Raw genomic sequence first — 27698 nt, 5'->3', positions numbered from 1 at the left:
TCTCTATCTCATAGTGTATATGTTCACATTTCTTTCTTTTTTTAAAAAAAAGTTCTTTTTTTTAACATTTATTTTTGAGACAGAAAGAGACAGAGCATGAGTGGGGGAGGGGCAGAGAGAGAGAGAGGGAGCCACAGAATCCAAAGCAGGCTCCAGGCTCTGAGCTGTCAGCACAGAGCCCGATGTGGGGCTCGAACTCACGAACCGAGAGATCATGACCTGAGCTGAAGTCAGGCACTTAACCGACTAAGCCACCCAGGCACTCCTATTTGTTCACATTTCTGTAGAATAATCCCTACAATGTTACAGTGATACCAAACAGCTTTTGAAATGATCAATTCAGCGACTGTGGTACATTGGCTTAATAAAGCCCATTAAATTTTATATAGGTGTCTAATCTTTATACTAGAGCTATGAAAGTAGTCTATATATATATATATATGTATATATATATTTTTTTTTTGAGATCATTGTCAGTAAAAGTAAAGATATTATTCATTCATTTGGGAAAAAATTATTTTAAGTAAAACATTATTAAAGGAATATGCAAATTGATTTGCATTATGTCACAATGGTATAATAACTTAAGAGGACATTTATGGAGGGCCTTCTGGGTGGCTCAGTTGGACACTTGATTTCGCCTCAGGGCATGATCTCACAGTTTGTGAGATTGAGCCCCATGTAGGGCTCTATGCTGGGTGTGGAGACTGCTTAAGATTGTCTCTCTCCTTCTCCCTCTGCCCCACCCATGCTCTCGCTTTTGCTCTCAAAAAAAACAAAACCAAAACAAAACCTGAAAAAAATAAATAAAGGCCATTTATGGAAAGGTCATGATGTAAAAATATTAGTGTTTTTTTTTTTTAAATGGGTACATAATTTCAGTCCTGAAAAATATGCATCCAAATACTGGATAGGGTTCCATCTTCTTATGATTCTGTAAGGGACACTGGAAAAGTACATTAAGTGGGCACAATTCTTGGTCTTTCAGTTTATATGCAATTCAAAGCAATAAAAGTTAAAGTAACTATTTAGTTGATATATCTGATATATAATATTTTAAGCTAAAATATGTACTGTAATTGTATTTTTAATTTTTGTGTGTCAAGTGGTGTCATCAAATAGATAATGATAATCATTTTAATGAGTAAGAGAAGAAAATCACAGATTATTCTTGTGATCAGGAGAAAAAATAAAGAGGATTCACACAATAGTAATTACCTGAGCAGATGGATTCCTAATCCTAGAAATAAACATGCTAATTAAGCTACACTACAGAATGATAAGATATTATGGTCTTCTGAGTCTGGAGAGATTGTTATTCTAATTTACTAGTGTAACTTAATTCTCAATATATTAAAAAGTACTTAATCAACCAAATCTTTTTTTAATTATCAAATTTATTTAGGCAGCTTTAATGTTTCTGTAAATTTCTTCCATGTGTGAGTTTCTATAGGGGCAGACTTTCTCATTCACGGTTTGTTTGATATTTGTATTTTTTGTAGAGCAGGATTGAGTTTTGTTATATATATAACCAAACACTCTTTCCTGGGTGCTTCAGTAGGGTTTTATTTGGAGAATCAAAGATCATAATGCTGACCCGTTCATAGCTACCTTATGCTGCCTTCCTTTAGAGATGAAAGAAAAATCTTTATTAATAATTGGAATTCACAATCCTTTGACTGATTTCAATGAATTACATATTTTGCTAATTCCATGACTAAATATTTTGGAGGAAATTAATGGAAAGATTGAGAATAATGGATGGAAGGCAAAAGTTCGTGGAAATAAGTAAATGTGAGAAAGAAGCAAGGAATAAAGTAGGAATACTTTTGTGCTTGTTATGTGCATGAGAAACTTGAATTATCTAACCAGTAACTGATCAACACAGTGTAGTTTTTGTGTATGTATGAATACATATAATTAGCATTACATTTCTTAGTGGTTAAATGCAAACCTTTATGGAAGAATTTGATTTTTAGAGTAAAAAAGAGTCATCTAGGAAACAATTCTAGAGCTGGTTTAACTTAGTTTCTAATTGTTGCCCAAAATGTTTGTGTGTGGGAATACGTGGATGGAGGGGAAGTGGTATATGTTACTTTCCTATCCTTTTCCTTATATTTATATTTTAGCTGTAACCATGGTATGCACTTATTTTATATCAAAAGAGACTTTAATCTACATTTACCAGTGGTAAATATTTAAGACAATTATATAAATTTAACTAGTCTCAGTATTAATCCAATTCAACAAACATTGCATAACAATGATATAAAAAAAAAAACAACATAGGACTGGCAGCACAGAGCTATATAACCTCTAAAAATATCTGCTCCCAACCACTTGTACCTTGCTACTCAAACTGTGGCCCATGAACCAACAGCACAGTCATTTTCTCGGAATTGTTAGAAATACAGAATTTTAGGCTCCATCGCAGCCCTTCCAAACCCAAATCTGCATTGTGATAAGATTTCCAGGTGATTCAAATGCATACAAAATTTTGAGGAGCACTATATTAAAAGAACATAGTCTAAGGAAAGAAATAGACACTGATATTTTTTAAAAGGCAATAATTTTACAAGAAATGCTCTATCACAAAAACAAATACTGTGGGACAGTAATAGAATTTAATTCAGCTTATAGGGATTTGTAGTAGTTTTAACTCCACTCTCTTCTATATTATAATTTCCACACCCACACGATACATCAGCGTTTTCTAGTGTGTCCCCAGGGTGCCTGGGTGACTCAGTCAGTTAAGCCTCCGACTTTGGCTCAGGTCACGATCTCACGGTTCATGGGTTCAAGCCCCCCATCGGGCTCTGTGCTGACAGCTCAGAGCCTGGAGCCTGCTTCAGATTCTGTGTCTCCCTCTTTCTCTCCCCCTCCCCCACTTGTGCTCTGTCTCTCTCTCTGTGTCTCAGAAATAAAGTGTGTCCCTACTCAAATATGTCTGAGAAACAGTGCATAATGCATACTACTACTTAGACACGTCTTGTTCTCAATAGTATGTTAAAGATTCTGAGAAGTCCTAAAATAAACATATTTTACATAAACCCAATATTCTACAAATATACTTAAACATGCAACTGTTTTTTCCTTGCATGGCACTATTAACATATTTTGAAACTAGTGTCCTATGGAACACTCTTTGGTAAATACTGCATTTTATGAATTTGCAACATTCTGCTCATGAATATCTTACTAGGATTCTTCTGCTCTCCATTAACTTCTCCTTTTCTTTTCATAGTTATAAAGTATCTAGAATACATTCAACCTTGAATATAAGGTGTGAACCAAAAAACTACAATTTAGCTCTGACACAATGTATGTAATAATACAGAAAGTCTGAGGCGAATTAATTCAGCTGTTCTGTTAAAACTCATCCAGATCTGGATAGATAAAGTTGTCTTTGAACAAACAGTATGCGAAAGCCTGGCCTCCACATATCATTGAAATTAAGCCGGATCCTGCAAGTAATGAAAGGGAAGTTTTGGTTAACTACCAATAATGAATAATTCATTGGTGAGATTATGAATAAGAACAATTGTCATGACTAAAATAATGTTCCTGAAACTGACATAGCATTTGAAATAGGGTAGTTTATAGATTCAGCTAAGAGACAGTAGGTATATATTCTGTGCTGATAAATTGTTGAAATTCAAAACTTCCTTCAGGGAATAGATGCGTGGTTGTGTCAAATTAATAGTAAGGAGCTCTTAAAACTCAGAAATTCAAAGACAATGAAGTCAAAGCACATGCCAGGGATTTCACGATTCTCAATTCTTGTAGCTCTTCAGACCTGCCATTTGTTTGTGTTGTTGTTATTTAAAAATATTTTATAAGGTATTTCCTCTCTAATTATAAATGGAAGATATGCTCTCTTCTAACTTGGAAAATATTTCTTAGCATAGAAGAGATTTTGAAAACAGAAATCTACCTACCTGCGCTATTCGGTTATACGAAAATGCCTTTAGCTCTGATTTCATTGGCCCAGCGATTCTTGTGTTTTGTTTTGTTTTGTTTTAATATTAATCCAGCCTAACAGGGCTTCCATAAATCTGTGATTCCTTGGATGCCGGTAACAGTGTAACTCCCATGAAAGGTAAAGTTCCCAGAGGTGAGAGCCCTTAGGGGATCAGAGGCTCAGCAGGACTGGACAACTTCCTCACTCAGACACACATCTAGCGCGGGACCATGAGATAGAATTTCCAAGCTGTGTAGCCACATTTCATTTATATCTAAAATTTTTAACTCAACGCAAACAGAAGAAGGTTACCTCAAACGTCATTTGGCCACCATTCTCTGAGTAAACCAACCCTAGTTCTTAAAACTGAAATAGTGACCCAACTATTTTAGCAATTCTATTGGCCATTCCAGTTCACCAACAGACTTCCTCTGTCATCAGGTGGCATTTGCTCTGTGACTGAAATGCCTAGGGCTTTAAATAAAGTAAATTTTGTGGTATTGCAAATAAAATCCAAGAGATAAGTTCTTGTTTTTCATGGAGAGATAAGAGCATTTCTAATTATAGCATGTCTTTCAGGATTTTCTTTCTGATTTATTAAAAATGTGCATTTTTTGAAAGCCTCATGCAAAATAAAATTTCAGTAGTTTCTCATGTGTGTTCTGTATGTACTGAACAATATTAGAGAAGAATACACACTAAGGCTTATGGAGATGTAAGGGAAGTGGAAAATTAAATTCTAGTGAAGGGAGCTAATGAGTAATATAAATAATACTGATACTATACACAGATAACTTGGCTTTGGGGAAAACAATGTAGTAAAATGCTGCATTTCTATTTTCCACTATTAAGCATGACAATATTTAGATAAAACTATTGCCAAACTTACTGAAAAGAGGAAAGGTAAAAATTTTTGTGGTCCATACATGGCTTAAGCTAAAGGAAAAGCTTTAGAAAAGTCCACTGTAAATTGGCTAATTTTCTTACTAGATACACAATTGATTAATTCAGTTGTTTGATTTGTGGGAAGAAAAAAAAATAGATGAAATAATGCTACTATGAAAACAGCAATGTCATTCATATTGAAAGAGAACCAAAAGAATATGTCATAAATCTATATCCAGTGTTTTACTCTATGTAATTTTAGAAAGATGGAGACTCTGAGCAGTCTTCTGGTCCAATTACCTGACCCACACAAAAAATATTTTGATGCCCCCACTGTATATATAAATATTTATGTTGTACCTAATACATACACACATGTATATAACATATGGTATCATATGTATATACCTAAAGCAGCCCACCAATGTGATGTCAAGGGGAATTCCAACATAACTGCAAAAGAAAGAAAAAAAGGATGTTGTTCATTTTTAAAATATATGTTATTTTTCTTTTTAGTCAACGAAGAAATACTTGTTTGGTCAGATCATATCCACATAACAAAGAGAAGTTTTATCCACATTCATAAAATTGGGTATCCCCAAAGCTGTATTTAATTCGTAGTCTAGAAAGTCATTTGTGAAATCAGATACCTGAAACTCCTCTTCTAGGAATGATGTTTTGAATTGATTGAGTGTTGATTTGATTATGAGTTGATTCGAGTGTTATGCAACAGAGATGATCCTAAGACCATCCTTAAAACCTGACTTACCCTGGAGTTCTGAGCCACTTCGCTCTGAGCTCAATTATACTCAGCAATATTTGTTAAGCACTTTCTTTGTGCCATGTGTCAGACAATTAACTTGTAACTTTTCTGGGTCTAGAACCTGTTGCCTATCTCAGCCTTGAAGATTGAGCCACCCTATGCTCCAGATCCCGTTTGCAAATATCCTATGACTGTCTTCCATTTGAACTTAGTCCCCAAAGTAAGACAGAGAATTTGAGTTATGGGGTTCAGGGGTTACAAAAGTTACTAAGGGAGGGTGTGTGCCAGGGGACTAGGATATTGATATACCAGCATTCTCTAATAATAGTGATGCTGGGGTGTAGCAATTCATTTGGAAATTGTTTAAGATGGAGACTGATTAAACCATTAATAGACCACAGCACTGAAAATATAAGAGTGATTTAAGTTGCTAATAAATAATAACTTTGAATTATAACTTGTGGTTGATTACCATGCATACCTTGACTAGTATTTTTTTTTTCAATGGAAGACAGGAAGGGAGAAAAGTTACAATAGAAGAGTACATTTTGAATGGCTAGAGGAAAGAATGTTTGAACTGTCATTTACTGAATAAATATATGCTTAGACACTAGTCAGAAAATTTCTCATTCTCATTGACATGTCACTGGGTCTCCCCCATCTACACAGGAGACAACTAATGTGAATGATGTTGTGACTTTCCTTAAGACCATACACTTCTTAAAAAGGTAGGATTGGAATTTAATCCATTTTCTTTTGACTCCAAAGATCACAGGTATAAATAAAACCCTTTAGTTTAAGAACCTAGTATTCTTGGTAAATTAACTACTGTTGGGAAGTTTGCCAGCCTACCAGTATGAGTTTCCTCAGGTCCCAGGTCCCAGGATTTGGTCAATTTCTGCCTCAAGGGAGGGTTTTGGAGCAAAAGTATTCCAAACAGAGGCAAAGCCTGTACAAGCTGTTGGCAAATTGAACATGAGAGGAGAATAGGACACATCTATCTACATTTCAGTACCATTTTGAATTAGAGGGTGTAGCCAATCAAAATCTTTCCCAGGAAGTGGTAAGAGAACTTGGTGGGGAGGAGTAGTGTGGGAAGGAATAAAGAACTCTAACCAGTTTTATTAGTTAGCCATCAGAGGGCCATATGCATATAACAAAGTTCTACTCTTATGAATCAATTTAGGTACAACATCAGATTTAGCATTTATTTATTTTATCTTGCTTACCGGTTGAAGTGATGGCAACATGAAGAATGGTTACTGAAATAGCATAATCCCAGACCCATTCTTCTACAACCAGAACGAAAAGCAATCCACACACCAAGTAAGTAACCTGTGTTGAGATTAAAAGGACTGCAAATGGAATGGAGAATATAATTATTTGGAACTAGAGGAACTAACAACTCTGAAACACAATTAGTAATAGGACCATTACAACAATGTCTGTGAAGACATTTTGGCAAGAATTTTTAAAATATCCCATCTTTTAACAATCCTCAACTTTGGATAAGAACTTGTTAACATATTCTATTTCTTAATAATCCTCAGACTTAATAGAAAAATAACAGTATCACTTTTGTACTTCTTTGTACTTACCATTTTAAAAGGTAAAATACAATAAAGGAAGGTTACAATGGAATCAATACCTGCTGATCTACAGTTGGATTGCAAATCTCCATTTAAGATATATTAGAAACTAATGAGAAATTCAGTTCTCAGTTTTAGGAAATGAAAAAAAGAAACATAAGAGTTCATTGATTTATAACATTTCTTTGGTACCAATCATTGCCTAACTTGGAAATGAATTCCTTTGTGTCTTTATAATAAAATGGCACGCCCAGATAGTCATTTGGGACACATAACTGATAACCATGGATGAAAGGAAGCCTCATAAATGGCTCATGTGGATGGAGGCACTCTTCTAAATCCACCCAATTGTCTTGGAGTGCTTTCCCTGAACATGTATAAAGAGCTCATTATTTATAGGTCAGGACCACAAATCTCTAAGAGCCTTGAATGTGTGAAGGGTCAACCTTTGCCTTTTGTCTTTGGTATGGATCTTTAAAGTGGTTTCAAAGGAGAGATCCATCAAATGCATGTGACAAATATACGTGACACACGTCAAGGTCCCTTTGCAATGGTATCACTTTCCATAAAAATTACCTTTCTATTTTTGAAAACAAAACAAGACAAAACAAAACACAGCAATTGATTATACGTTCTTATAATTCAGGAATCAATGAATCCAGACAGGCAAACTCTCTATTTTTCAAAACAAAGGGTTAAATAATCACATGATATGCTATCGTGCAGAAGTCATTTATTAACCAACGAGCCAGTGATTGTTTCATGGGCAAGCAAAACACCGACCAAGTAAGCAGGTCCCAATTGCCATCCTTTTTAAAGGCCTTCCACTTATTCCTCTTCGATTTTATTTAATTTAACTTAACAGGTTTCAGAAGTTGAATGGAGAATTCACACCAGCTCCTTTTTATCATACGGGAATGAGGTTCAGTTCAGTATGTCCTATTCCCTACAATCAAGGTTGTGGAAGGAAGTGCATTGCTGTGTCACAGTGACTTCACGTCTTTCTACCACATTTCCACAGCTGCCTCTGTCAGTGGCTCACAGAGCCCCCAGATTATTATAGGGAAATAGTGATGCCTCCGTTATCAGCATTTACAGATTTTATAGGTTAACTTGCAGCTGCTTGGAGACATTGATTTTTGTCTTGAACAAGCTATATTTTCATATGTTGATTAAAAAGGCTTATGCTTTGTTTATGAAATGAAAGAAAGCATGATGTAAAAGAAGCAGTACACAATTTAAAATCAGGATACCAATGTTACAGTCTTGCCTCATAGCTTAGTTATAAAACCTTGAGCACAATTTTAACCTCTGGGTCAGTCTTTCTCTATAATTGGGAAATGGAGTGCTATCTTATCTACCTCAAAAAAAAAAATGTTGGGAGGATGTTAACTTAAAATGAAAGCAATTTGCAACCTATTCTCTGCTATGTAAAGGAAAGCTATTAGTAATCAAAATGTTTTAACTAGACTTAAACTTTCCAGTGTCCTTGCTAAACCGACTCTCCTGGGTGACAAAATCATTGAAACAGACAAGAAACTTGACCCTAGATACATGCCTAAGGCTCTGAGATTACTCTTACACTTTATCTCTGAGATTAGTCTAAATTCTCAAAGTAACAACTTTGAAGAGTTATGGCAGTTATCTCCCCAAGCCCAAAATTAAAGATCTAATAGGCTAAGGTTTTATTGATATCTTTGTACAAATGTTAGTGTTTTGTGAGGGGAAAGAGCGATATAAACCGTGCCAGGCATCCTGGGGATTTTCACTAATCTCTGCTATGTAAAAACACAGCCTTTCCAATAAGCTATGTCATTCCTATCTTTCATTGACTGACCCAAAGGCAAGAATTAAATAGTAACAGTTGAGTTTTAAATCCCCTCCCCAAAACACATACACAGCCCCTACTTAACTCTTTACTGTGACGATAACAACTGTGGACAGTTTTGATAGAAAACAAGTGAATTCTGTGTTCAATAGGGAAGTGCATAAAGAGAAGGTTAAAATAGAATGTTAGACCTCTTGTGTCTCATTAGAATGAAAGCCTCTTTTTCCTAACTTATTCTTTGTCTATCCAAACTTGAATCCATAATAGCACCAAACAAGGTTACCCATTTGAGGAAGTTGTTCTAAAGCTTTTCTTCTTGAATGCAGTAATTTTAACTGACCAAGTTTCCTGTACAAGTCATATTCAAAACCAGGTTTCTTTGGCTTCAGGCAATTTTTGTATATTTGCATATTTGTTCCAAACAAACCACGTCCAGTGGTTTTCTAAAGAATTGTAATGTTTAAAGAATCCACAATTCACTTAAAAAAAAAAAAAAGTAGGAAGAAATTTAACAGAATGCTAAGAATGATTATATTTTGAATGTAAGTTTGTGATTGAATTTCTGTTTTTCTCCTTGCTACTTGTAGGTATTTTATAAGCTTTCATTAATTTATGTGTATTATTTTATAATGGAAATAACATTAAAATCTTCTTTTTCTAAAGATGAGACAAACTTACCTCGAATACCCACCAAATAAGTATGTTTGACATATATTCAATATAAATAGCTGTTATTATTAACATATATATGGGTGATGAGTATAGCAGGTATTAATTAATAATTACTTTTTCAACAAAAATGATTAATTTAAAAAGATAAAATTTTCCTTAGTATACTCTTTCATAACATTCCCCCCCCCTTTTTTTCCTATCTTGGGAAGAAAAATCAAACTAAGCAGAAATGTACAAAGCAGAAAATGAAAGTCCTCTGTCATCCCAGCTGGGAGATAACAGTTTGTTGCATAATTCTCCAGATTTCTTACCACTGACACCATGTATTTTACTCTGTTCTACAAAAATGAATAATTACACTACATAAACACTATTGTCTTCATTTTCCATGCCACATCTCATGAGCATTTTTACATCAACATATTAAATCATTCTTCCCTTCCTTTGAAAAATATTTAATGCACAAAAAATTTACCTATAAAATTACCAAATAGAAATTCATATAGTAATTCTTTTCAATTATTCCACCATTCCATCCCATCCCATCTTTAAGGAATAGCCACTTTAAAATTTGTGATGGCATTTTTTCTACATTAATTTCTTAAGTCAGATATAAGATACAGATGGCTGAGAGGAAAGCCTGATATTTTATAAATTTTTATGAAACAACAACTATTTTTGATTTTTGGAGGCATTTGATTCACTAATTGACAAAGATTGGAAATTAAAACCAATTACCTTTATAATTTGTGTTGAGCCATGAGGGGTTCGTTTTGAAATCAAATGGTGCCAGGACATCCAACTCATACACCCTGAAGATGTTACAAATGAAAATAGTTTACCCTGGAGGAGGCAGTTCACAGCTTCGTACATCAAGGCCTTGAATATCGCTCTTCACATACAACATAATGCATTAGCTTTACCATGTGTGGGACATTTAGAAGCTGGCTGACCTGCATGGCAACCAAATAATCTTTTTATCCATATTGTCTTATTTGTCCAATTAAGTCCACTTTGTCCACCAAGTGGACTTCATTGTATTTTGGGTCTTCGCTGTAATCTTGGCGGTCTTTGACATCAAATATGGAAGGAGAATCTAATTCTGTGTCAAAAGCATTGGCGTGGAAACACAGAAGACCCGGGTTCTAATCCTGATGGTGCTGTGAAACTGTGAATCTGGGCAAGTCAGTTCCATTTGGAGCCAAACGTCAGTGTCTCATCTGTAAACTGAAAAGGTTAATCTCTGAGACCTCTTCCTGTTGTAAAATTGAAGTCTATAAATATACCCCCTCTACTATGCCTGTTTGTAGTTGTGTGCAGCTGGTCAATCAGTTAGCCGCCTCCTGGAGCTTTAAGGCCCAAGAACTTAAAATTCCTGTCCTCTGACTCACATTAACTACAAATCCTTGAAATGAGGCTCAGAGAGCCCTAAAGATTCTCAGCTCCTGCCTGCTCCAGGCATGGCCTCACCATCTCCAGTCCCAGCAACAGCTGAGACCCTGTTAGAGCAGCAGATGCTTCCTCGGTGGGTTTGCCTGCAAGCGTGCTGAATAGCATTATTCCCATTGCAGAAGTTGGTATAATTATTTTTGGGTACTCATTTGCATATTGAAATCAAAGGGTCCTAACTCCTTGCTTGCACAATAAAATTAAATTGTATAAACACTCAGCTTCTTAGAAATTATTTGTAAATCTACGTAATGTATTTCAAGGCAGTCAATGTATTGGCAACCTAAATCTGTAGAGACAAAATTAAATCACAGCGAGACTAAAAAAATTACCTGAAAAAATTGCCTCCCACTTACATAGAAATAGCATTAAAAATACACGTTTTACTTTGTCCTCGTAATAACCTTCTTTTGATCAATTACTTCCACTTGACAAATGAAGACAATTAAAATAAGAGAAGTTCTATGGCTTAGTTAAGATGTTTCAGAAAGTTAGTAAGAACCTGGGCCAGAATTTAGGTCTCCTGACTTGAGTCCAAGAGATATTTCAGTATATATCAGAATATTTAAATTTGATGTAGATTATCTCTAAATTCCCTTCTCACTCAAACTGCTCTGATTCAATACCAGCCCAGGGAGTAATAGCTTCATTTTCTTTCTATGACCATCTTCCAAAGAAGTAAGGGGGACAGTCCTGTCTGGCCCTATCTATCCACATCATTTCAAGATTGTGCTTTGATCATTTTGGAAGATGGCACATTTGCTTATTTTTGCTTAAGAATGGCATGAAAATACACCATATTTAAGTTGTATCCTCTCTTCCATAAAGACATGTCAAGAATTAAATATAAACTCCTTTCATATTCAATCTCAGCTTTTTCATTCTGTTTGAAGGAAACGCACTACTTACTTGAGCATCATGCAGCACATGCCCAGAACCGCGTAGTACACAGTGTAGAAGAGAATGACACATATAAGGAGATTCTGCAAAACAACCTGCGGAGAACAGAGGCGTGAAGTCCAAGAGCCTGGGCTTTTTCACACGGTTGTCGGTAACAAGTCTGACAAACAAAAGACGATGAATGACCACTAGATAGTGTTGGCTACCTTTGTTTTGCTTGGAGACCCACGGGTGGGAAGGACTTCAAAGTCCACAATGAAAGTTTTTCGGACTGGAAAGGCTGACATGGTCCACATTTGCCCCAAGGATTAATGCAGTACAAAAAAATCCATAGCACTTACCTTCCATCTACCATAACATACTTCCTTCATGCCAACATTCATAGTTTCATTTGACAAAATGATTTTATTTTTTTAATTTTTTAATGTTTATTTTTGAGAAAGAGAGAGAGAGAGAGAGAGAGAGATTGGAGGAGGGGCAGAGATTGAGGGAGACACAGAATCCGAAGCAGGCTCCAGGCTCTGAGCTGTCAGCACAGAGCCCCACGCGGGGCTTAAACTTATAAGCCGTGAGATCATGACCTGAGCTGAAGTCGGAGGCTTAACTGATTGAGCCACCCAGAAGCCCCTGACAAAATGATTTTAAATCTCAGCTATCATAATAGTCAAAATATGAGAACAGCTAAGAAAATTTGAAAAGTGTGAACAAAAAAGTACATAATCGCACAATAATAATTAAGCCTGTGTGCAAGAATTTACAGAGCAATTGACTAAGCACCAGAGAGGGGCCTGAAATGGCCTCTACCACATATGAGACTTACCAAGGAAGCATTGCAGATTAATGGGGACCAGATGGATTATTCAACAGTGTTGTGAAAATTGTCTAACTTCTAGACAGAAAAATCCCATTAGATCCCAGTCTCGTACCAGACACCAAAATAAACTGGAAATGGACTAAAGGCTTAAATGCCAAGAAATAAAATGGAAGAAAATATCTGCAATATATATTAAGAGCAAAAAAATGATACCCATAATACATAAACACACACAAATTAAAAAAACAAACAAACAAACAAACCAAGAGAAAAATGGACAACGAATATAAATAGGCAGTTCACATGAATAAACATTTAAAAAGCCAATAAACAATTGAAAATGTCTGAACCTCCCTATTAATCTTTTGAAATATATTCTTGTGAATATAATAAAAATGTCAGCATTTCACATGGAAATTTTCTAGTTTGTCTTTTTCCCTTTTGAATCTTTTTAAAAGTCTTCTTGTTTGGTCAACTCTTATAACACTTGAGCATTATTCATCTTCTCTGAATCACCAATTCACCAAATCTACCAAATCTTTTAATTGGCCTGGGCACAGAGGAGCCCTCTGCTAGAGACAAGAAGAGAAGAGAGTTAGCGCCCAGCACACCACAACCAATTTGCTAACTGGACCATCTTTATGGGCTTACCAAGAACTTCCTTCTTTCAACTACCTAAAAATGGGTGGATTGTCTGGCCTAAGAGAACCACAAGAAATCAGTACTTAAGGGTTCTAGCACCTTCAGGGTCCCATGCCCTCCGCCCGCCCACACTCATACCATGCCTAGCATTTCCCCCCTACTCTTTCCCTGTCGACTTCCCCTAGCCCAAGTCTCTTCTCCCTCTGCCCATCATTCTCCTCCCTTTTTGCCCTTCAGTATCTCCCACTCCTTGTTGCCTAATCTCCCCTCCCTCATGATCCTTAATCTCCTCCTATCCCCATTCTTTTATTTATTCATTTATTTTTGGATTTTATTATTTTTAACTGAAATATATTTGGTACATTTGTAAATTTAAGTTGTGCAACATGTTGATTTGATACATTTGTATATTGTACTATAAGTGGCATTGCAGCTATAGTTAGCATTTCATCATGTCACATAATTATCATTTCTTTTTTGTGGTTGGAACATTTAAGATCTAGTCTGTCAGCAAGTTGGTGATTGTAATACAATATTGTTGTCTATATTCTCTATTCTGTGCATTAGAGTTCTAGGACTCACGATTAGCTGCAAGTTTGTGCCCTTAGCACCTCAATTTTCTTTAAGACCTGCATGGCTTTGTGGTTTCATGTAAGCTGACACAATCCTTTATAAGGGAATAATGAAAAGGATGAGACCTTCTTCTCATAGCTCTCTTTATTCTTTATTTTATTAGGGAATAAAAATATTTTCTAGAAACCCCCATCAGATGTCCCATTATGTCTCTCTCATTAACTACCACTTGGGGTCATGTGGTCACTTCCTGAACGAGCACAGGCAAAGAGTAAAGGGGTTTACCATGGTAGGTTTAGAACACTGAGACTTTGCCTCTGGGGATTGGCACCTACTGCTGTAATAAAATAAAAATTATTAGCAATTATTAACAAAGAAGGAAAAAAGGGGAGTGGGGTCTGCTACAATGTAGGCAGCTAGTAGTGTCTTCCAAGTGGTAGAATCAATATGGAAGTAGTAAAAAGCCCTCATTTGTAGAGATTATTTAGCGGTTATGAGAACATGTGAAAACTTTGCCTGAGTCGAAGGTCCAAATAATGTGTCCACATTTAAGTTGGTTGGATTCTTTCCCAAATGTTGAGGTAAGAACCTGCTGATGTGGTAGGCAACAACATTGATGCTTCTGCAGCCTTGTAATTTTCTTAAGGGTTATGTGTCTTTGAGTTTGCTTCACTCTTTATTCTATATATTAATATCAATTTGTTTGTCTTTTAATTTGAGCATTAATAGCCTCTAGTTGAAATATTTCTAGATGATCGCTTTGTTTCAATTCAATCCAAAATAGATAAATAACATATGGTCCCTGGGGCATCTGGGTGGCTTGGTCGGTTGAGCATCTGACTTTGGCTCAGGTCATGATGTTGCGGTTTGTGAGCTCGAGCTCCGTGTTGGGCTCTGTGCTGACAGCTCAGAGCCTGGAGCCTGCTTTGGATTCTGTGTCTCCCTCTCTCTCTGCCCCTCCCCTGCTCATGTTCTGTCTCTGTCTCAAAAATAAATAAAACATTTAAAAAAATAATATATGGTTCCTATACTAATATACAAACACAAAACTATTATTTCTATGTTAATATTAAAATTTAAATAATTTTTATTTAGTTAGTTTATTTTTTTAATGTTTATTTATTTTTGGGAGAGAGAGAGAGGCAGAGCACGAGTGGAGAAGGGGCAGAAGGACAGAGGGAGACACAGAAGCTGAAGCAGGTTCCAGGCTCTGAGCTGTCAGCACAGAGCCTGACGAGGGGCTCGAACTCACGAACTACGAGATCATGACCAGAGCAGAAGTCGGACACTTAACCAACTTAGCCCCCAGGCGCCCCTTTACTACTCTTTAAAAAAACATATTTGGATCCTGAACCAAATAGAGTGTGAAAAAAATATGACATTTATGACATTTGGCTATTTGAACTTGACTGGATATTTGATGATGTTAAAGCATTATTGTTAATATTTCACAGTGTTATAATGATTAGAGGTTTATCATATGCAAATACAAGATCATTATAAATGCAATTTCTTTATTAAAAAGCTCCCATGTTGTTTTATTTGTGCATAATTGCAGGACTATTTTGAGAGTAGAATATATCTGCACAAGTCTGGAACATGTGCAAATTTAGGATATGGCAAATACTTTATAAGTTGCTTTCAAAAAAACCGTCTGCTAAACGTGACCTTCACAATCATCTTTTTTGATGAAAAGCATTGTGATGCCAGTTTTCCTTCTACTGCCCTAAACAACAAAGCCTTTCTTAATGCGTTGAATTTAAGGAACAACTATACCTTCTAGAAAGGAATAAAATTATTTTAGTTTGAGATTTCAGAATCCCCCAGACCAGAACTACTATATGCAGGTGTGTCTCTGAGATCTCAGAGCTTTAGTGCAGACTGAGTGCTCCAGCTACATAACTCATTCAACCTTCTTTCCAGTTTCCAAACTGGTTTGACTGGGTCCAGGAGTGTTAACAATACTGACTCCATCTTTGGTCCTGCATCTTGTTCGTGCCCTCCCCTGGGGCTATGTGTTCCAGGCGCCTTGGAGGTTAACGTATGCTCTGACCAGAATGCGGGAAGGCTTGTTGGATCTGCCCACTTTAGATAACTATACCCTTTCCTCCACAAAATCTGTGGGTTAAGGTCTGGACTTGGCTGCATAGCGTGTGGATCATTACCCACCTGATCCCCACGGTCAGTAAGTTACCCTGAGTAAAACTCTGTGAAAATGGTATGGAGTGGCTTGCTTCATTTGGCAGTCTCAAAGTGCCTTCTCAGTCTGGAGGATACTTTTACCGTCCTTCCTCCACCTTCTAACTCTGGGCATAATTCAAAAAGGAGAAGTTCATATTCATTCCATCCTTCTGGAGTCAGTAGCTACCTTTCATCCTAGTCTTCATTCGTCTTTTGAATTTTCTTGTACCATTTCATAACAGCCCCAGGAGGATACTTTCCACATATTTTGTGGTATTTCTTCAAGCAATTGGCTAAAAGATATGGGGTCTAACTGTTCTATGACACCCTATTTTACCTAGAGGAGGACTGGGACACGTCCTTTATGCTCAATAAGGTATTCACAGTGGCTGGCCTGGTTCCTGCCACAGGTGGGCTCTCAGTGAATATGAGTTGACTCACTCATTACAGTTTTAGGAGTGAGAGAATCATGGCTGATTTTCAACCTGCACATGTGTTAAGGAGTAACCATTATGACAGATCAGAGCCCAGGCCACATGGAACACCACCTCATATAAAAGTAATCTTCGCTGAACGATAAGATAATAATCAATCACCAGATAGTTATTGAGTGTTGACACTGTGCCCAAAGCTATTTCAGACTTCCTGGGATGACAAAGGAAGTGAGACAAACAAAAGTATCACACAGTAAACAATTAGAACAAGTAAATATATCTAATATTTACATGACCATTTAAAGTATACCTGTAAAGATTATCTCATACTTCAAACTAAGCACTATAATTGAGCTAAGATTGTAATCACCTCTTTTCAAATGAAGAAACAGAGGTTGGGAGAAATGAAGTGATATGCACAAAGCTGATCAATGGAAAAATTGCAATTTTATATCAAGTTTATTAACTCCAAGTCAAAACATAAACTTTGCAGTTCTGATTATGAGGGCAAGACTACCTCAGAAGGGAGATAACCTAGGATTCACAATGATAGAGGGCTGTTGTTAGTGAGAATCATAATGGTCCACACTCTTCATATTCAGTGTCAGCCCACATGCCCTTTAAATGCTATTCAAATTTTATTATTCTTAAGAAATACCAAGTGTTTGCATGTGAAGAGTGCAAAATCCTCATACTCCATATCTAGATATTAAGATTCTCTAGATATTGGGTAGAGCCTGGGTATCTGCATTTTAACGAACCTCTCAGATGATTGCAATGCAAAGATCTACTGAGGACACAGGAACAAGTCCATGTGATAAACAGAAGGTAGGTTTCTCCTATCGTTTCCTCCTCAGGTAGAATGTCTAAATGGGAATTGGATGGACAGCTGGGAAAACTGGATTCCTGAGCAAAATGGACAAGATGGATGAGAGACAGAATTCCAACTAGAACGAACAAATATAATCTTTTACTTCACTCATAATAAAGAAATGCACACTGAAACAACAGTAAGATACCATTGTTCTCCTATAGGCAAGATATATATACATATATATGTGTATATATGTGTGTGTATATATACGTATATATGTGTACATGTATACGTATATATGTACACACACACACATACATATATATATATATATATATATATATATATATATATATATATCTTTAGAAGATTTATTTGTTCTGGTGAACATAAAAGACATTGTTCTAGACTGCTGGTGTGAGTAGAATTTAGTACAAGTGTAATAGGAAGCAATAAATCAATATGTAGTTTTCAAAAGTGTGATCTGAACCTAAATTCTGGTAGGAAATAGAAAAGTCTTAAAGGTGTCTATCTTTACATGGTGCAATCATTGGTGATTTCTCCCCCTTTTTTTCTGTATTTTATAAATTTGTAATGAAAGAGAGAGACCTAGTTTCTAGCTATCACATCTTGTATGATTGTAGGCAAGTTACTCTGAGTAATGTTTTTATGTGTAAAATAAAACAATGGTGTTTTTAACCCTTAGGGGCTCATTATTTTGTTGAATGTCTAATGCGAAGTATGGACTATGCAGAAAAATAGATATGCTCACAAATACACAAGGCATTGTGTGCAATTTCAGGGTTTTCACAGGACTGCTAAAATCCATGCATGGATCCCTGGCTAAGAATCTCTGATCTTGAAGGATATTTCCAAGTCTAACTATGAGCACATAGAATCCTATGGGGGAGATAGTGTCCCCATCCCCTTTATAAGAACTAAAGAAACCATCAACCTAGTCATCATATCTACAGCAATGGCAGATGCTACAAGTGATAAAAAAATATTATTTGTAGAATTAGTACTCTAAATTATATCTCAAACTTCAATATGTCCATTAGGCTCTTTCTCTAGTTGAAGGGAACAGAAAAGCTTCATAATGATGATTATTGGAATAATGTCTGAATCAATTAGAAAATGGACTCAGCAGCTATTTAGCTGTTTAGCCACCATTCAGGAGCCACAACTCAGTAGTTAAGTACACGGTGGCACTGGAGACCCAACAACACTGCGACAATCTTCCACGTGATGACTAACCTCTTCTGGTCTCTGTTTCTCTCTTTGTTTCTTCTTTCAAGTCTTCTCCCAGTTAATGAACTCTCTCACACACAAAAAGAGAACCTGGTTAGATAAACCAGTCACTACCTGGTATATGGCCTCCAGGGTGGATACAGTGCTATTAACAGGGGCTAGTAGACAGCTGACTGGACCATAGGTGGCTGTCTTTCAGTCAAATGAACTTTTCTAAAGCGCCAGGGATGTCTAATGATAGAATTCGCCTCACACAAAGCATGGTGACCTATGTAAAAGGCACCCCACAAATAGGGTTGAGGTAAGGGTCAGTACCCAGAATACTTCTCAGAAAGAGAAGGCTTCTGGCTTATTTGCTGCTGTTAAACTAAGACTGTTTGTAAGACAAACATGTAGAAAACAAGTTCAGATACTTGTCTCTATTAAAACTAATATGATAGCGTAGGTTATGAGGATGAGGGTGGTTCTGGGAGGTGGGAGAAGATGAGACAGATTCTCTTGTTTTCAGGTAGTGGTTAACAGTTTTTGGTCAGTGCAGGTCTCCACTCTTCTCCAATCTCTAAAGTTCAAAAGGGTCTAAAATACTCTAGGACCCCAGTTGCCTCTTTGATTTTCTAAATTCCAGCTTTTACTAAAATAATGCACAGTCATTAATTCAGTCCCCAAAGTATTCAGTACAAAAGATAAAAGTATACACAAATCTGTGAACTGAATCGTCATTGAGGAAATTTTGGAAAACGTAAAAACATGAAGCACAAAAAAGTGAAATCATCCACAATCCATTATTCTCACAAATGTAAGTTAAACTGCTATCCAGAGCTGTAGGTTCTTTTTGTCAACCCCTGTAGTTTCCAGAGACAAGAAGTAAGTGGGGGCTTTCCATCTCTCTCCCATACCCTTAATGCAGTATCTAAAAACTATAAATCTGAAAGGAAACATAAATGTCTTAAGAGTGTTTGTCTTTAGATGCTAAAATCATGGCATTTCCTTCTACTTTTTCTGTATTTTATAAATTTTTAATGAAAGAGAAAAGACCAGGTTTCTATGTCATATGCTAGAATCATAGTAAGTCATTCTTAACCCCACGCCAAATATACAAAAATGTATTAGCAGACAAACACCAAAACACTTATACAACCTGTTTTTGAAAACATAGGGAGTTTGCACTCTCTGTCTCCCAGCACTTTGACAAATACTTTGTGTGTGCCAGGTTTACTCTGAGGATGTCACAATGATATCCTCAAGGCAGGGTCAGCCATCTTGGCCAGATCAGTTGACAGATTTCTTCATGAAGCGTGTGTGTGTTGGGGGTGTGGTGGGGTGCAGGTAGAGTTGTGAGACGGGGGGCAACACAAGAATATGGGCTCTAGATCTTGGGTGCTCCTGTGATGGTATTTAGGTGGTTGACCTTCCCAGATTCTGATATCTCATTCATGTAAGAATAGTGAGGCCTGTTCAATTTTGCCTATTTTGAACAATACTCATTTCATCAGTAAAAACTATAATTTCTTTCTTACGCTCATTGACAAAGTCTCTGGCATAGGTTTCACTAATAGCTTTTCAACTGCCTGAGAATCTTTTCAACTGTAGTCTCCTGACAAGGATACTCCAGATGCTAACCAGCAGCTACTGGAGTGTAGATTAAGCTTAATCTATGCACACGTATCTCACAATACATTATACCAGAGTATTTTGTATTTTACATAAAATATATACTTTCAAAAGAGATCTTTTTATGTTAGGTTTTGCCCCATTTAAATGACTTAAAATTTAACTACAGCCTTTGTAAGAAAAAGTCAAGCAGGTAAACCGTAAAAAGGCAATGTGAAAATTATAACATATTTCTCAAGCACAGAAAGTGGAAACAAAATTGTCGGTGAATTTAGGTATTTTTTTCCCTGAACTCTCAAAACAGTAAGGACATTTCCTATATAATTACACAATTATTATCATACACGAGAAAGTTTAATGGATACACAATATTATTTATACAGAATTCATATTCAAATTTCTCCAGTTGTCCCCAAAACTTAGAATCAATTAAATTTTCACATTCTAGGGGCACCTGGGTGGCTTGGTTGGTTAAGTGTCTGATTCTTGATTTCAGCTCAGGGTATGATCTCATGATCATAAGATCAAGTCTCGTGTCCGGCTCCTTGCTGAGTATGGAGTCTGCTTGGGATTTTCTCTCTCTCTCTCTCTCTCTCTCTCTCTCTGCACTCCCCTGCTTGCATATCCACGCACACTTGCTCTCTCTCTCTCTCTCAAAATAAATAAATGAACAATTAAAAACAAACAAATACATTTTCACATTACATTTGGTTGTCATACTTCTTCCGTGCCATACCCTAGATTGGTCTGATGGTTTCCTTCTGATTAGAATCTTTGGGGAAGAATTCTACATATGTAATATTGTATATTTCCATTGTACCTCATGAGGAGACACATTATACTATTTTGTCTCATCAGTTTGATCACTTGGTAAAGATGATGCCTGCTGATGTCTCTGTTTTAATTGTAGTCTTTATCCTTTGTAACTAATAAGTAATCTGTGGAGTGATGCTTGAGATTATGTGAATGTTCTGTTCCCCTAAAACTTTGTATTTATTGGCTTTAGCATCCAGCGATATACCTTGTCTGAATCAATTACTTACATTGGTGTTGTAAAATAGTAATTTTCTCATTTTATTTTTTCTTCTACATATTAGTGCACATTCTTTCATAGAGCTCTCCCTTCTTTTTAAACATTTTTTTAATGTTTATTTATATTTGAGAGAGAGAGAGACAGAGCACAAACAGGGGGGAGAGAGAGGGAGACACAGAATTGGAAGCAGGCTCTAGTCTCTGAGCTATCAGCACAGAAACCCACGTGGGGCTTGAACTCACAAACCCTGGGATCATGACCTGAGCCGAAGTCAGACGCCTAACCAACTGAACCATCCAGGCACCCCTAGAGATCTCCCTTCTTACCTTGAACTTATGTATATATCATTTATTCATCTATTTTTGGTAACTTGTAGTGTTTTTTTATTTTCCATATGTTACAACACATTAATAATCATGATTCTTGTTGATGCTAAAATTGTCCCAAATTTGACCGATTTGAGCACCTACACTATACCTCCTATGTTCTTTTTACATATAGTCATCATTTTCTTCGTACATCCTTGCTTTCTGTCACAGCCTGACATGCCAGTGAGACACTCGCTTTTTTTATACTATATTTCTATATGCATTTTTATCTATTTGTGAGCTTTCTATTCACTTCCATTGATTTCCCTGACTTTCTGTCTATTCATAGATAAATGTAACACTGTTTTAATTATAGAAGCTTTATAGTATGTTTTAATATAGGCACCCCTCATTGTTCTTTGTTAGAGGTCTCATAACTATGTTTTATGTTTGTTTCTAAATAAACTTCAAAATCTACTTAAATAGCTCTATAAAACAACTTTATGTTATTTTTATTGGGATAATATTAAATTTATTATTAAGATGGGAATAAATGATGGCTTTATAATGTTTACTCCTGCTATCCAAAAACAAAAACAAAAAAATGTCCAAATTCATTCAAATTTGCTTTTGTATCTTTCAAAAGTATTTTAATTTTTCCTCATAACACATTTTACACACTTCCTGTTGCAATGTCTATTTTATTTTTGAGAGAGAGAAAGAGACAGAGCATGAAGGGGGAAGAAGCAGAGAGAGAGGAAGACACAGAATCTGAAGTCAGCTCCAGGCTCCGAGCTGTCAGCACAGAGCCTGACAAGGGGCTCAAACTCACCAACCGTGAGATTGTGACCTGAGCCAACATCAGATGCTTAACCGACTGAGCCACCCAAGTGCCCCTTTTAAATTTATTTATTTTTTTAATGTTTATTTATTTTTGACAGACAGGAGAGACAGAGCATGAGCAGGGGAGGGGCAGAGAGAGAGAGACAGAGACATAGAATCTGAAGCAGGCTCCAGACTCTGAGCAGTCAGCACAGAGCTGACACGGGACTCGAACTCACGAGCCGCGAGATCATGACCTGAGCCGAAGTCAGACGCCTAAGCGACTGAGCCACCTGGGCACCCCGAAGTTTATTCTTAAAATAATCCTGCTTTTGCCACTAATGTTACCAAAGATTTATCTTATGGTACCATCTAAGTGGTATTGTTTATGTACATAAAGATTTCTGGGTTTTGTTTTTAATTTAACATTCTATCACTTTACAGAATCTTTTTGTTTTTAAACACTTATTTATTATTGAGAGACAGAGAGACACAGAGTGTGAGCAGGGTAGGGGCAGAGAGAGGGGGAGACATAGAATCTGAAGTAGGCTCCAGGCTCTGAGCTGTCAGCACAGAGCGCGATGCGGGGCTCGAACTCACAAACTGCAAGATCATGACCTGAGCCGAAGTCATTGGCCCAACCAACTGAGCCACCCAGGGGCCCCCAGAATCGTTTTTAAAAATTATGTTAGTGTTTTTATTGATTCTCTTGGATTGCCCAAATACACAATAATATCACCTGTAAATATAGTTTCACTTCTTCTACTCCAATTCTTTTTTTTTTTTAATTTTTTTTAACCTTTATTTATTTTTGAGACAGAGAGAGACAGAGCATAAACAGGGGAGGGTCAGAGAGAGGGAGACACAGAATCTGAAACAGGCTCCAGGCTCTGAGCTGTCAGCACAGAGCCCGACGCGGGGCTCGAACTCATGGACCGTGAGAACATGACCTGAGCTGAAGTCGGACGCTTAACCGACTGAGCCACCCAGGCACCCCTCTTCTACTCCAATTCTTATGGCTTCATTGTTTATTGTAGTCTGATTGCATTGGCTAGTACCTCTAATTTATTTTCAAATAATGGTGGAGTTGGTGAGTATACTTGCCTTGTTCTTGGCCTTATTGTGAATGCTTCTAACATTCTCTATCAAGAAATATACGGGCTTGAGGGTGCCTGGGTGGCTCATTCTGTTAAGCATCTGACTTCAGCTCAGGTCATGATCTCGCAGTCCATGAGTTCGGGCTTGCTTCAGATTCTGTGTCTCCCTGTCTCTCTCTGCCCCTCCCCTACTCATGCTCTGTCTCTCAAAAATGAATAAATGTTTTAAAAAATTTTTTAAAGAAAGAAATATACTGGATTTAGGATTGCAATGTTTGTGTTTGTGTGTATGTTGTTATAGATATGTATTATCACTAAAGAAATAATCACTTCCTATTTTATTCAATGTTTTAATCAGGAATCATTGTTAACTTTTGTCAAAGGCCATTTCAGCATCTATGAAGATGATTCTACAATTTCCTACTTAGTTTTATAAACAAGATAAATTATGTTAGTAGATTACCCAATATTGAACCACCCTCACATTTTTAGAATAAATATTACTTGGTCTTAATGTATGTTATTTTGCTTTTCACTTTTATTTCCATAAGTAAGATTGAGCTGTAGTTTATTTCTTTTGCTATCTTTATAAGGTTTAGATGACAATGTAATTATTATTTCATTAAAAATATCTGTGGCTTTTCTTTTTTTTCTCTACTCAGAAATATCTTAAGTAGCATTAGGAATGTATGATCTTTGGAGTATAGAAGTCCCCTATGGGAATTCTGGGTCTAGTCCGTTTATAACAACTTGCTCTATTTATTCTATGAAAACTGGGAGCCCTTATGTGATTTTGCAAAGCAGAATGCTCCCATTAACTAGAAGAGCTTTACTCTTGACTACAGAGAAAATATATGTGTATTCTTCAAGGTCTAGCTCAAGTATCATTATTACCACTCCATCTCCTACTGTAGGACAGAATCAATCCTTACTTATTTCTTCTGCATCCATAGCCTTGTGTATATGTCTTACAGATCCGATCACATTGTTTGTAGCATACTTATTTATAGAGGTTCCCTTTTCTCCAGACTTTCCAGGAGAGAGACACAGATTTAATCATGTTTAATTCTCCAGCCACAAAGCTATTGCTTAGTTTGTGGTAAGTATGCGATAAATATATTTTGAATAATGATGAGGGAAGAGCAGTAAAAATAATAACAAAATTTCACTTCAGTATGAACCATAGTCTATTCGTAAAACATGTAGGCTCCAGGGTGAGAGACACTAGGGTTTCTTTTCCAGTTTCTCACTGGCAAGGCTATGACATTGGCCAATTACTCTGTGTTTGGTTTTACTCATCTATAAAATATAGGTAAAATCTCATAGGGGTTTCGTATTCAGAACACGTGTAAAACTCCTAGCATTAAGTACTATATGTGCTCCACAGATAATACCTTGCCCTACTACTCCCCACATGAAAGCTTACTTCTTAGTTCTTTGGGCAATTCCAGAGCAATCATGAAATACATCTCTCTAGCCTGTAGTACCACGGAGCACGGTCCAGCCTTCAGATAGTGGTTCCCTCTGAAAGTGTCTGCATGGATGAAATTCTCTAGGTCATGTCAATAACCACACACAGGAATGTGGTGTGTCCCTGAGATTTTTAAATTCAGTGTTTGTTTTACAATTGTAACTTTACATTAGTTCAGTGTAGTTATGAAATGTGTATCCTACTGGAGTTCTGAATAACAATACATTGTATTCTGAACAACAATTTAGCAGTCCTCATACCTGGGCTTTCTTCCCAGTTCCTGTGCTAGTTCCCCAGACAGCAAATTAATTAAATGGCCTTTGGCCATGGCTCTTTCCCTTGAGTCAGCTTTTCTTTCATTTAAAGTATAGAGACAGGGGGGATTTAATTATTCCAATGGCTGGCACATTGCATACACTCAATAAATGTTTGTTAAGTCTTGAAATTCTCTTTGGATAAAGGTCACTTTTGCCATTAGTATTAATTTATGAGCATTTGAATAGTTCCTGTGATGATGATATTGACAATGAACAAGGACTTAAGGAAAGTTAACTCATAACTTACAGGCATGTATCATGAGACCAGATTTTCAACAACTCACCTATTTTGAATGTATTCACTGTTGGCCTAATGTTCTATAGCTGGGATTCTAACACCTAAAGCTCTGGGATTATAAAAAAGGAAGACCTGTAGCAATTACCTGAATATTTACCCTGGAAGGAGTGTGTGTGTATGTGTGTGTGTGTGTGTGTGTGTGTGTGTAAGCCCAGACTAAATATAGAGTCCCCATTCTTTATGTAAGCTACTTAAGGAAAAGGATATTACCTTTTAATTTTTTTCTCTCCAGTAAAAGTTATTATTGCTTGTTCAATCCCCAAACTATGTATAAATTATGAATAGTTTGAAATGCTCTTAAAAATAAGTTTTAAAAACATATTTTCCCTGAGATAATATTTTCACTGACCTAGAAAATTTTTCTTAGCTGTTGCCATACTTAACATTTCTAACTGATGATGTACGTTGTGATGATGGCAGTGAGCAGAAAAAGCTTGAAGAAATACACACAGTGCTGATATTTTACTAAAACGAATGTAGCACTAATTCATAAAACATAATTTAATTTTTAAGTAAAAATCTGACTTTCCAGAGTGTCATTCCCTTAAGGCTAGATCTTTATAGGCCCAAAGCCTGTGTGAATTTACACAGCTGCTTTGAGGCTTTGCATATTTCCTTGTTTTAGGTGCTTTGATTTTTTTAAAGGGGTATTTTTATACTGAAATAAAACACAACTATTAACACTAGCCTCAAGGGAAAAAGAAACTAACAAACCTACAGCTTAAAATGTTTCAATACTTTTCCTTTAAAATCTTGCACATCTTTTAGAAGTGGGAGAAATGAAAGCCATCCCCTGCCAAAAACAGAGCAAGGCCAAACTGTCATGATTTCAGAAACCGATAGCAGAGGTGCAGGTGTTAACACTAGAAGGTGAAACGGTCTCTCCTAAACAACCATTCTCTGAATGTTTTAGAATCTTCTCTTGGGCATGGGTGTCTCTAGATTGCCACCATTACCACAGGACGCAAGCATTGCCGCAGAATGTTTTCTGCATAGTTCCCAGCCAAAAGTGAAACAAGTCGCCTGCTGACAGAGAGGCCATTTATAGAACATATTTGCTTACACCCGTGCTAGGCAGTAACTGAAAGCCAATGCGAAGAAGTCATTCCTCTTTACCTTGCTTGCAGCAACTCTGGTCTGGAGAGCCATGGACACATCCTAGTCAGAGCGGTGGTGACAGACACTCTCTTTCTATTGACAACATCTGGAAGGAGAGACAATTGTCGCTGCGAGCTTCCCAATTACTCCTGAAGACTAAGTGTGAGACACAGTAGTGCAGGATGATTGGATTACACAGAATGAGACAGAAGCCATCTGTGAGCCACACGTAAGCTGCTGAGCGCCGGGATGAACAACCTTATTAGACGACCGAGTTCTCATTCCATTTGTAGTTTGGTCAAGTTTGAAAGATGAGTTGATTGTTTTTAGACAGCACGGCAAATGGGCAGGGATTTGAAACTCTCCCTGGCTGTATGAGTAATTATGGGCTCATACTTAAATTAGAAACATGGATTTTCAGTTAGGAGGTCCTGAGACTGTCTCCAAAGGATGCTACTGGCATTCATGTTGAAGCATGGCCTGTTCTTTCTTCCCCCCGCAGTAGCTTCCGCCTGCCGAGGAAAGAAATCATTAGACCCTTCACATCACGGCAAAGCAATATAAAAATTCTGATTTGGGGTTGGGAAGGAGAGTGATCCTCATGCTCTAAAATAAAGGCCTTTACACAGAGAGTGAAATGTTTCCACGGATTGCCAGGATGCATTCAGTACCAGAACTCTGTATCTCTCTGTGCCCCAGGGCTCCAGAACCAGTCCTTCACTTACCACACTTCATCACATCTTTTGATTGGCACCAACTTCCAACGTGTAGATGGCAATTCACTTGTTTCTGTAGTCCTTTTGCTAGTACAGCACCTTCATAACCTCTTATTGATCACATTCTGTAATGCATACCCCCATACATCAGAGCACAGCTCTGGGAAAGGG

The 27698-nt window shown here is 36.8% G+C and overlaps 1 protein-coding gene across 1 annotated transcript; it reads right to left on the bottom strand.

Annotated features, from left to right (window-relative positions):
* Positions 1-449: 449 nt before the first annotated feature.
* TMEM244 (transmembrane protein 244) lies at positions 450-27135 on the bottom strand. Its single transcript, XM_015072842.3, has 6 exons — positions 26830-27135; positions 12057-12142; positions 10437-10510; positions 6839-6964; positions 5255-5299; positions 450-3464 (listed from the first exon to the last, which is right to left on the bottom strand). Exons 1-6 carry the CDS (start codon positions 26860-26862, stop codon positions 3370-3372), a joined length of 459 nt encoding a protein of 152 aa, XP_014928328.1. The 5' UTR covers positions 26863-27135; the 3' UTR covers positions 450-3369.
* Between the last annotated feature and the right edge of the window lie 563 nt (positions 27136-27698).

The sequence above is a fragment of the Acinonyx jubatus genome, chromosome B2, assembly GCF_027475565.1.
Source record: "Acinonyx jubatus isolate Ajub_Pintada_27869175 chromosome B2, VMU_Ajub_asm_v1.0, whole genome shotgun sequence".
NCBI classification, from domain to species: Eukaryota; Metazoa; Chordata; class Mammalia; order Carnivora; family Felidae; genus Acinonyx; species Acinonyx jubatus.
Note: the sequence above shows the minus strand (reverse complement) of the source record. Positions and strands in the feature narration are given on the sequence as shown.

Coding starts and splice junctions, on each gene's coding strand:
- TMEM244 (XM_015072842.3), bottom strand. CDS start 26,862: ATGGCTCTCCAGACCAGAGTTGCTGCAAGCAAG. Junction 6,965..10,436: donor GCTCAACACAAATTATAAAG/GTAATTGGTTTT, acceptor TTCCATTTGCAG/TCCTTTTAATCTCAACACAG. Junction 5,300..6,838: donor TGTTGCCATCACTTCAACCG/GTAAGCAAGATA, acceptor TTTCTTTTGCAG/TTATGTTGGAATTCCCCTTG.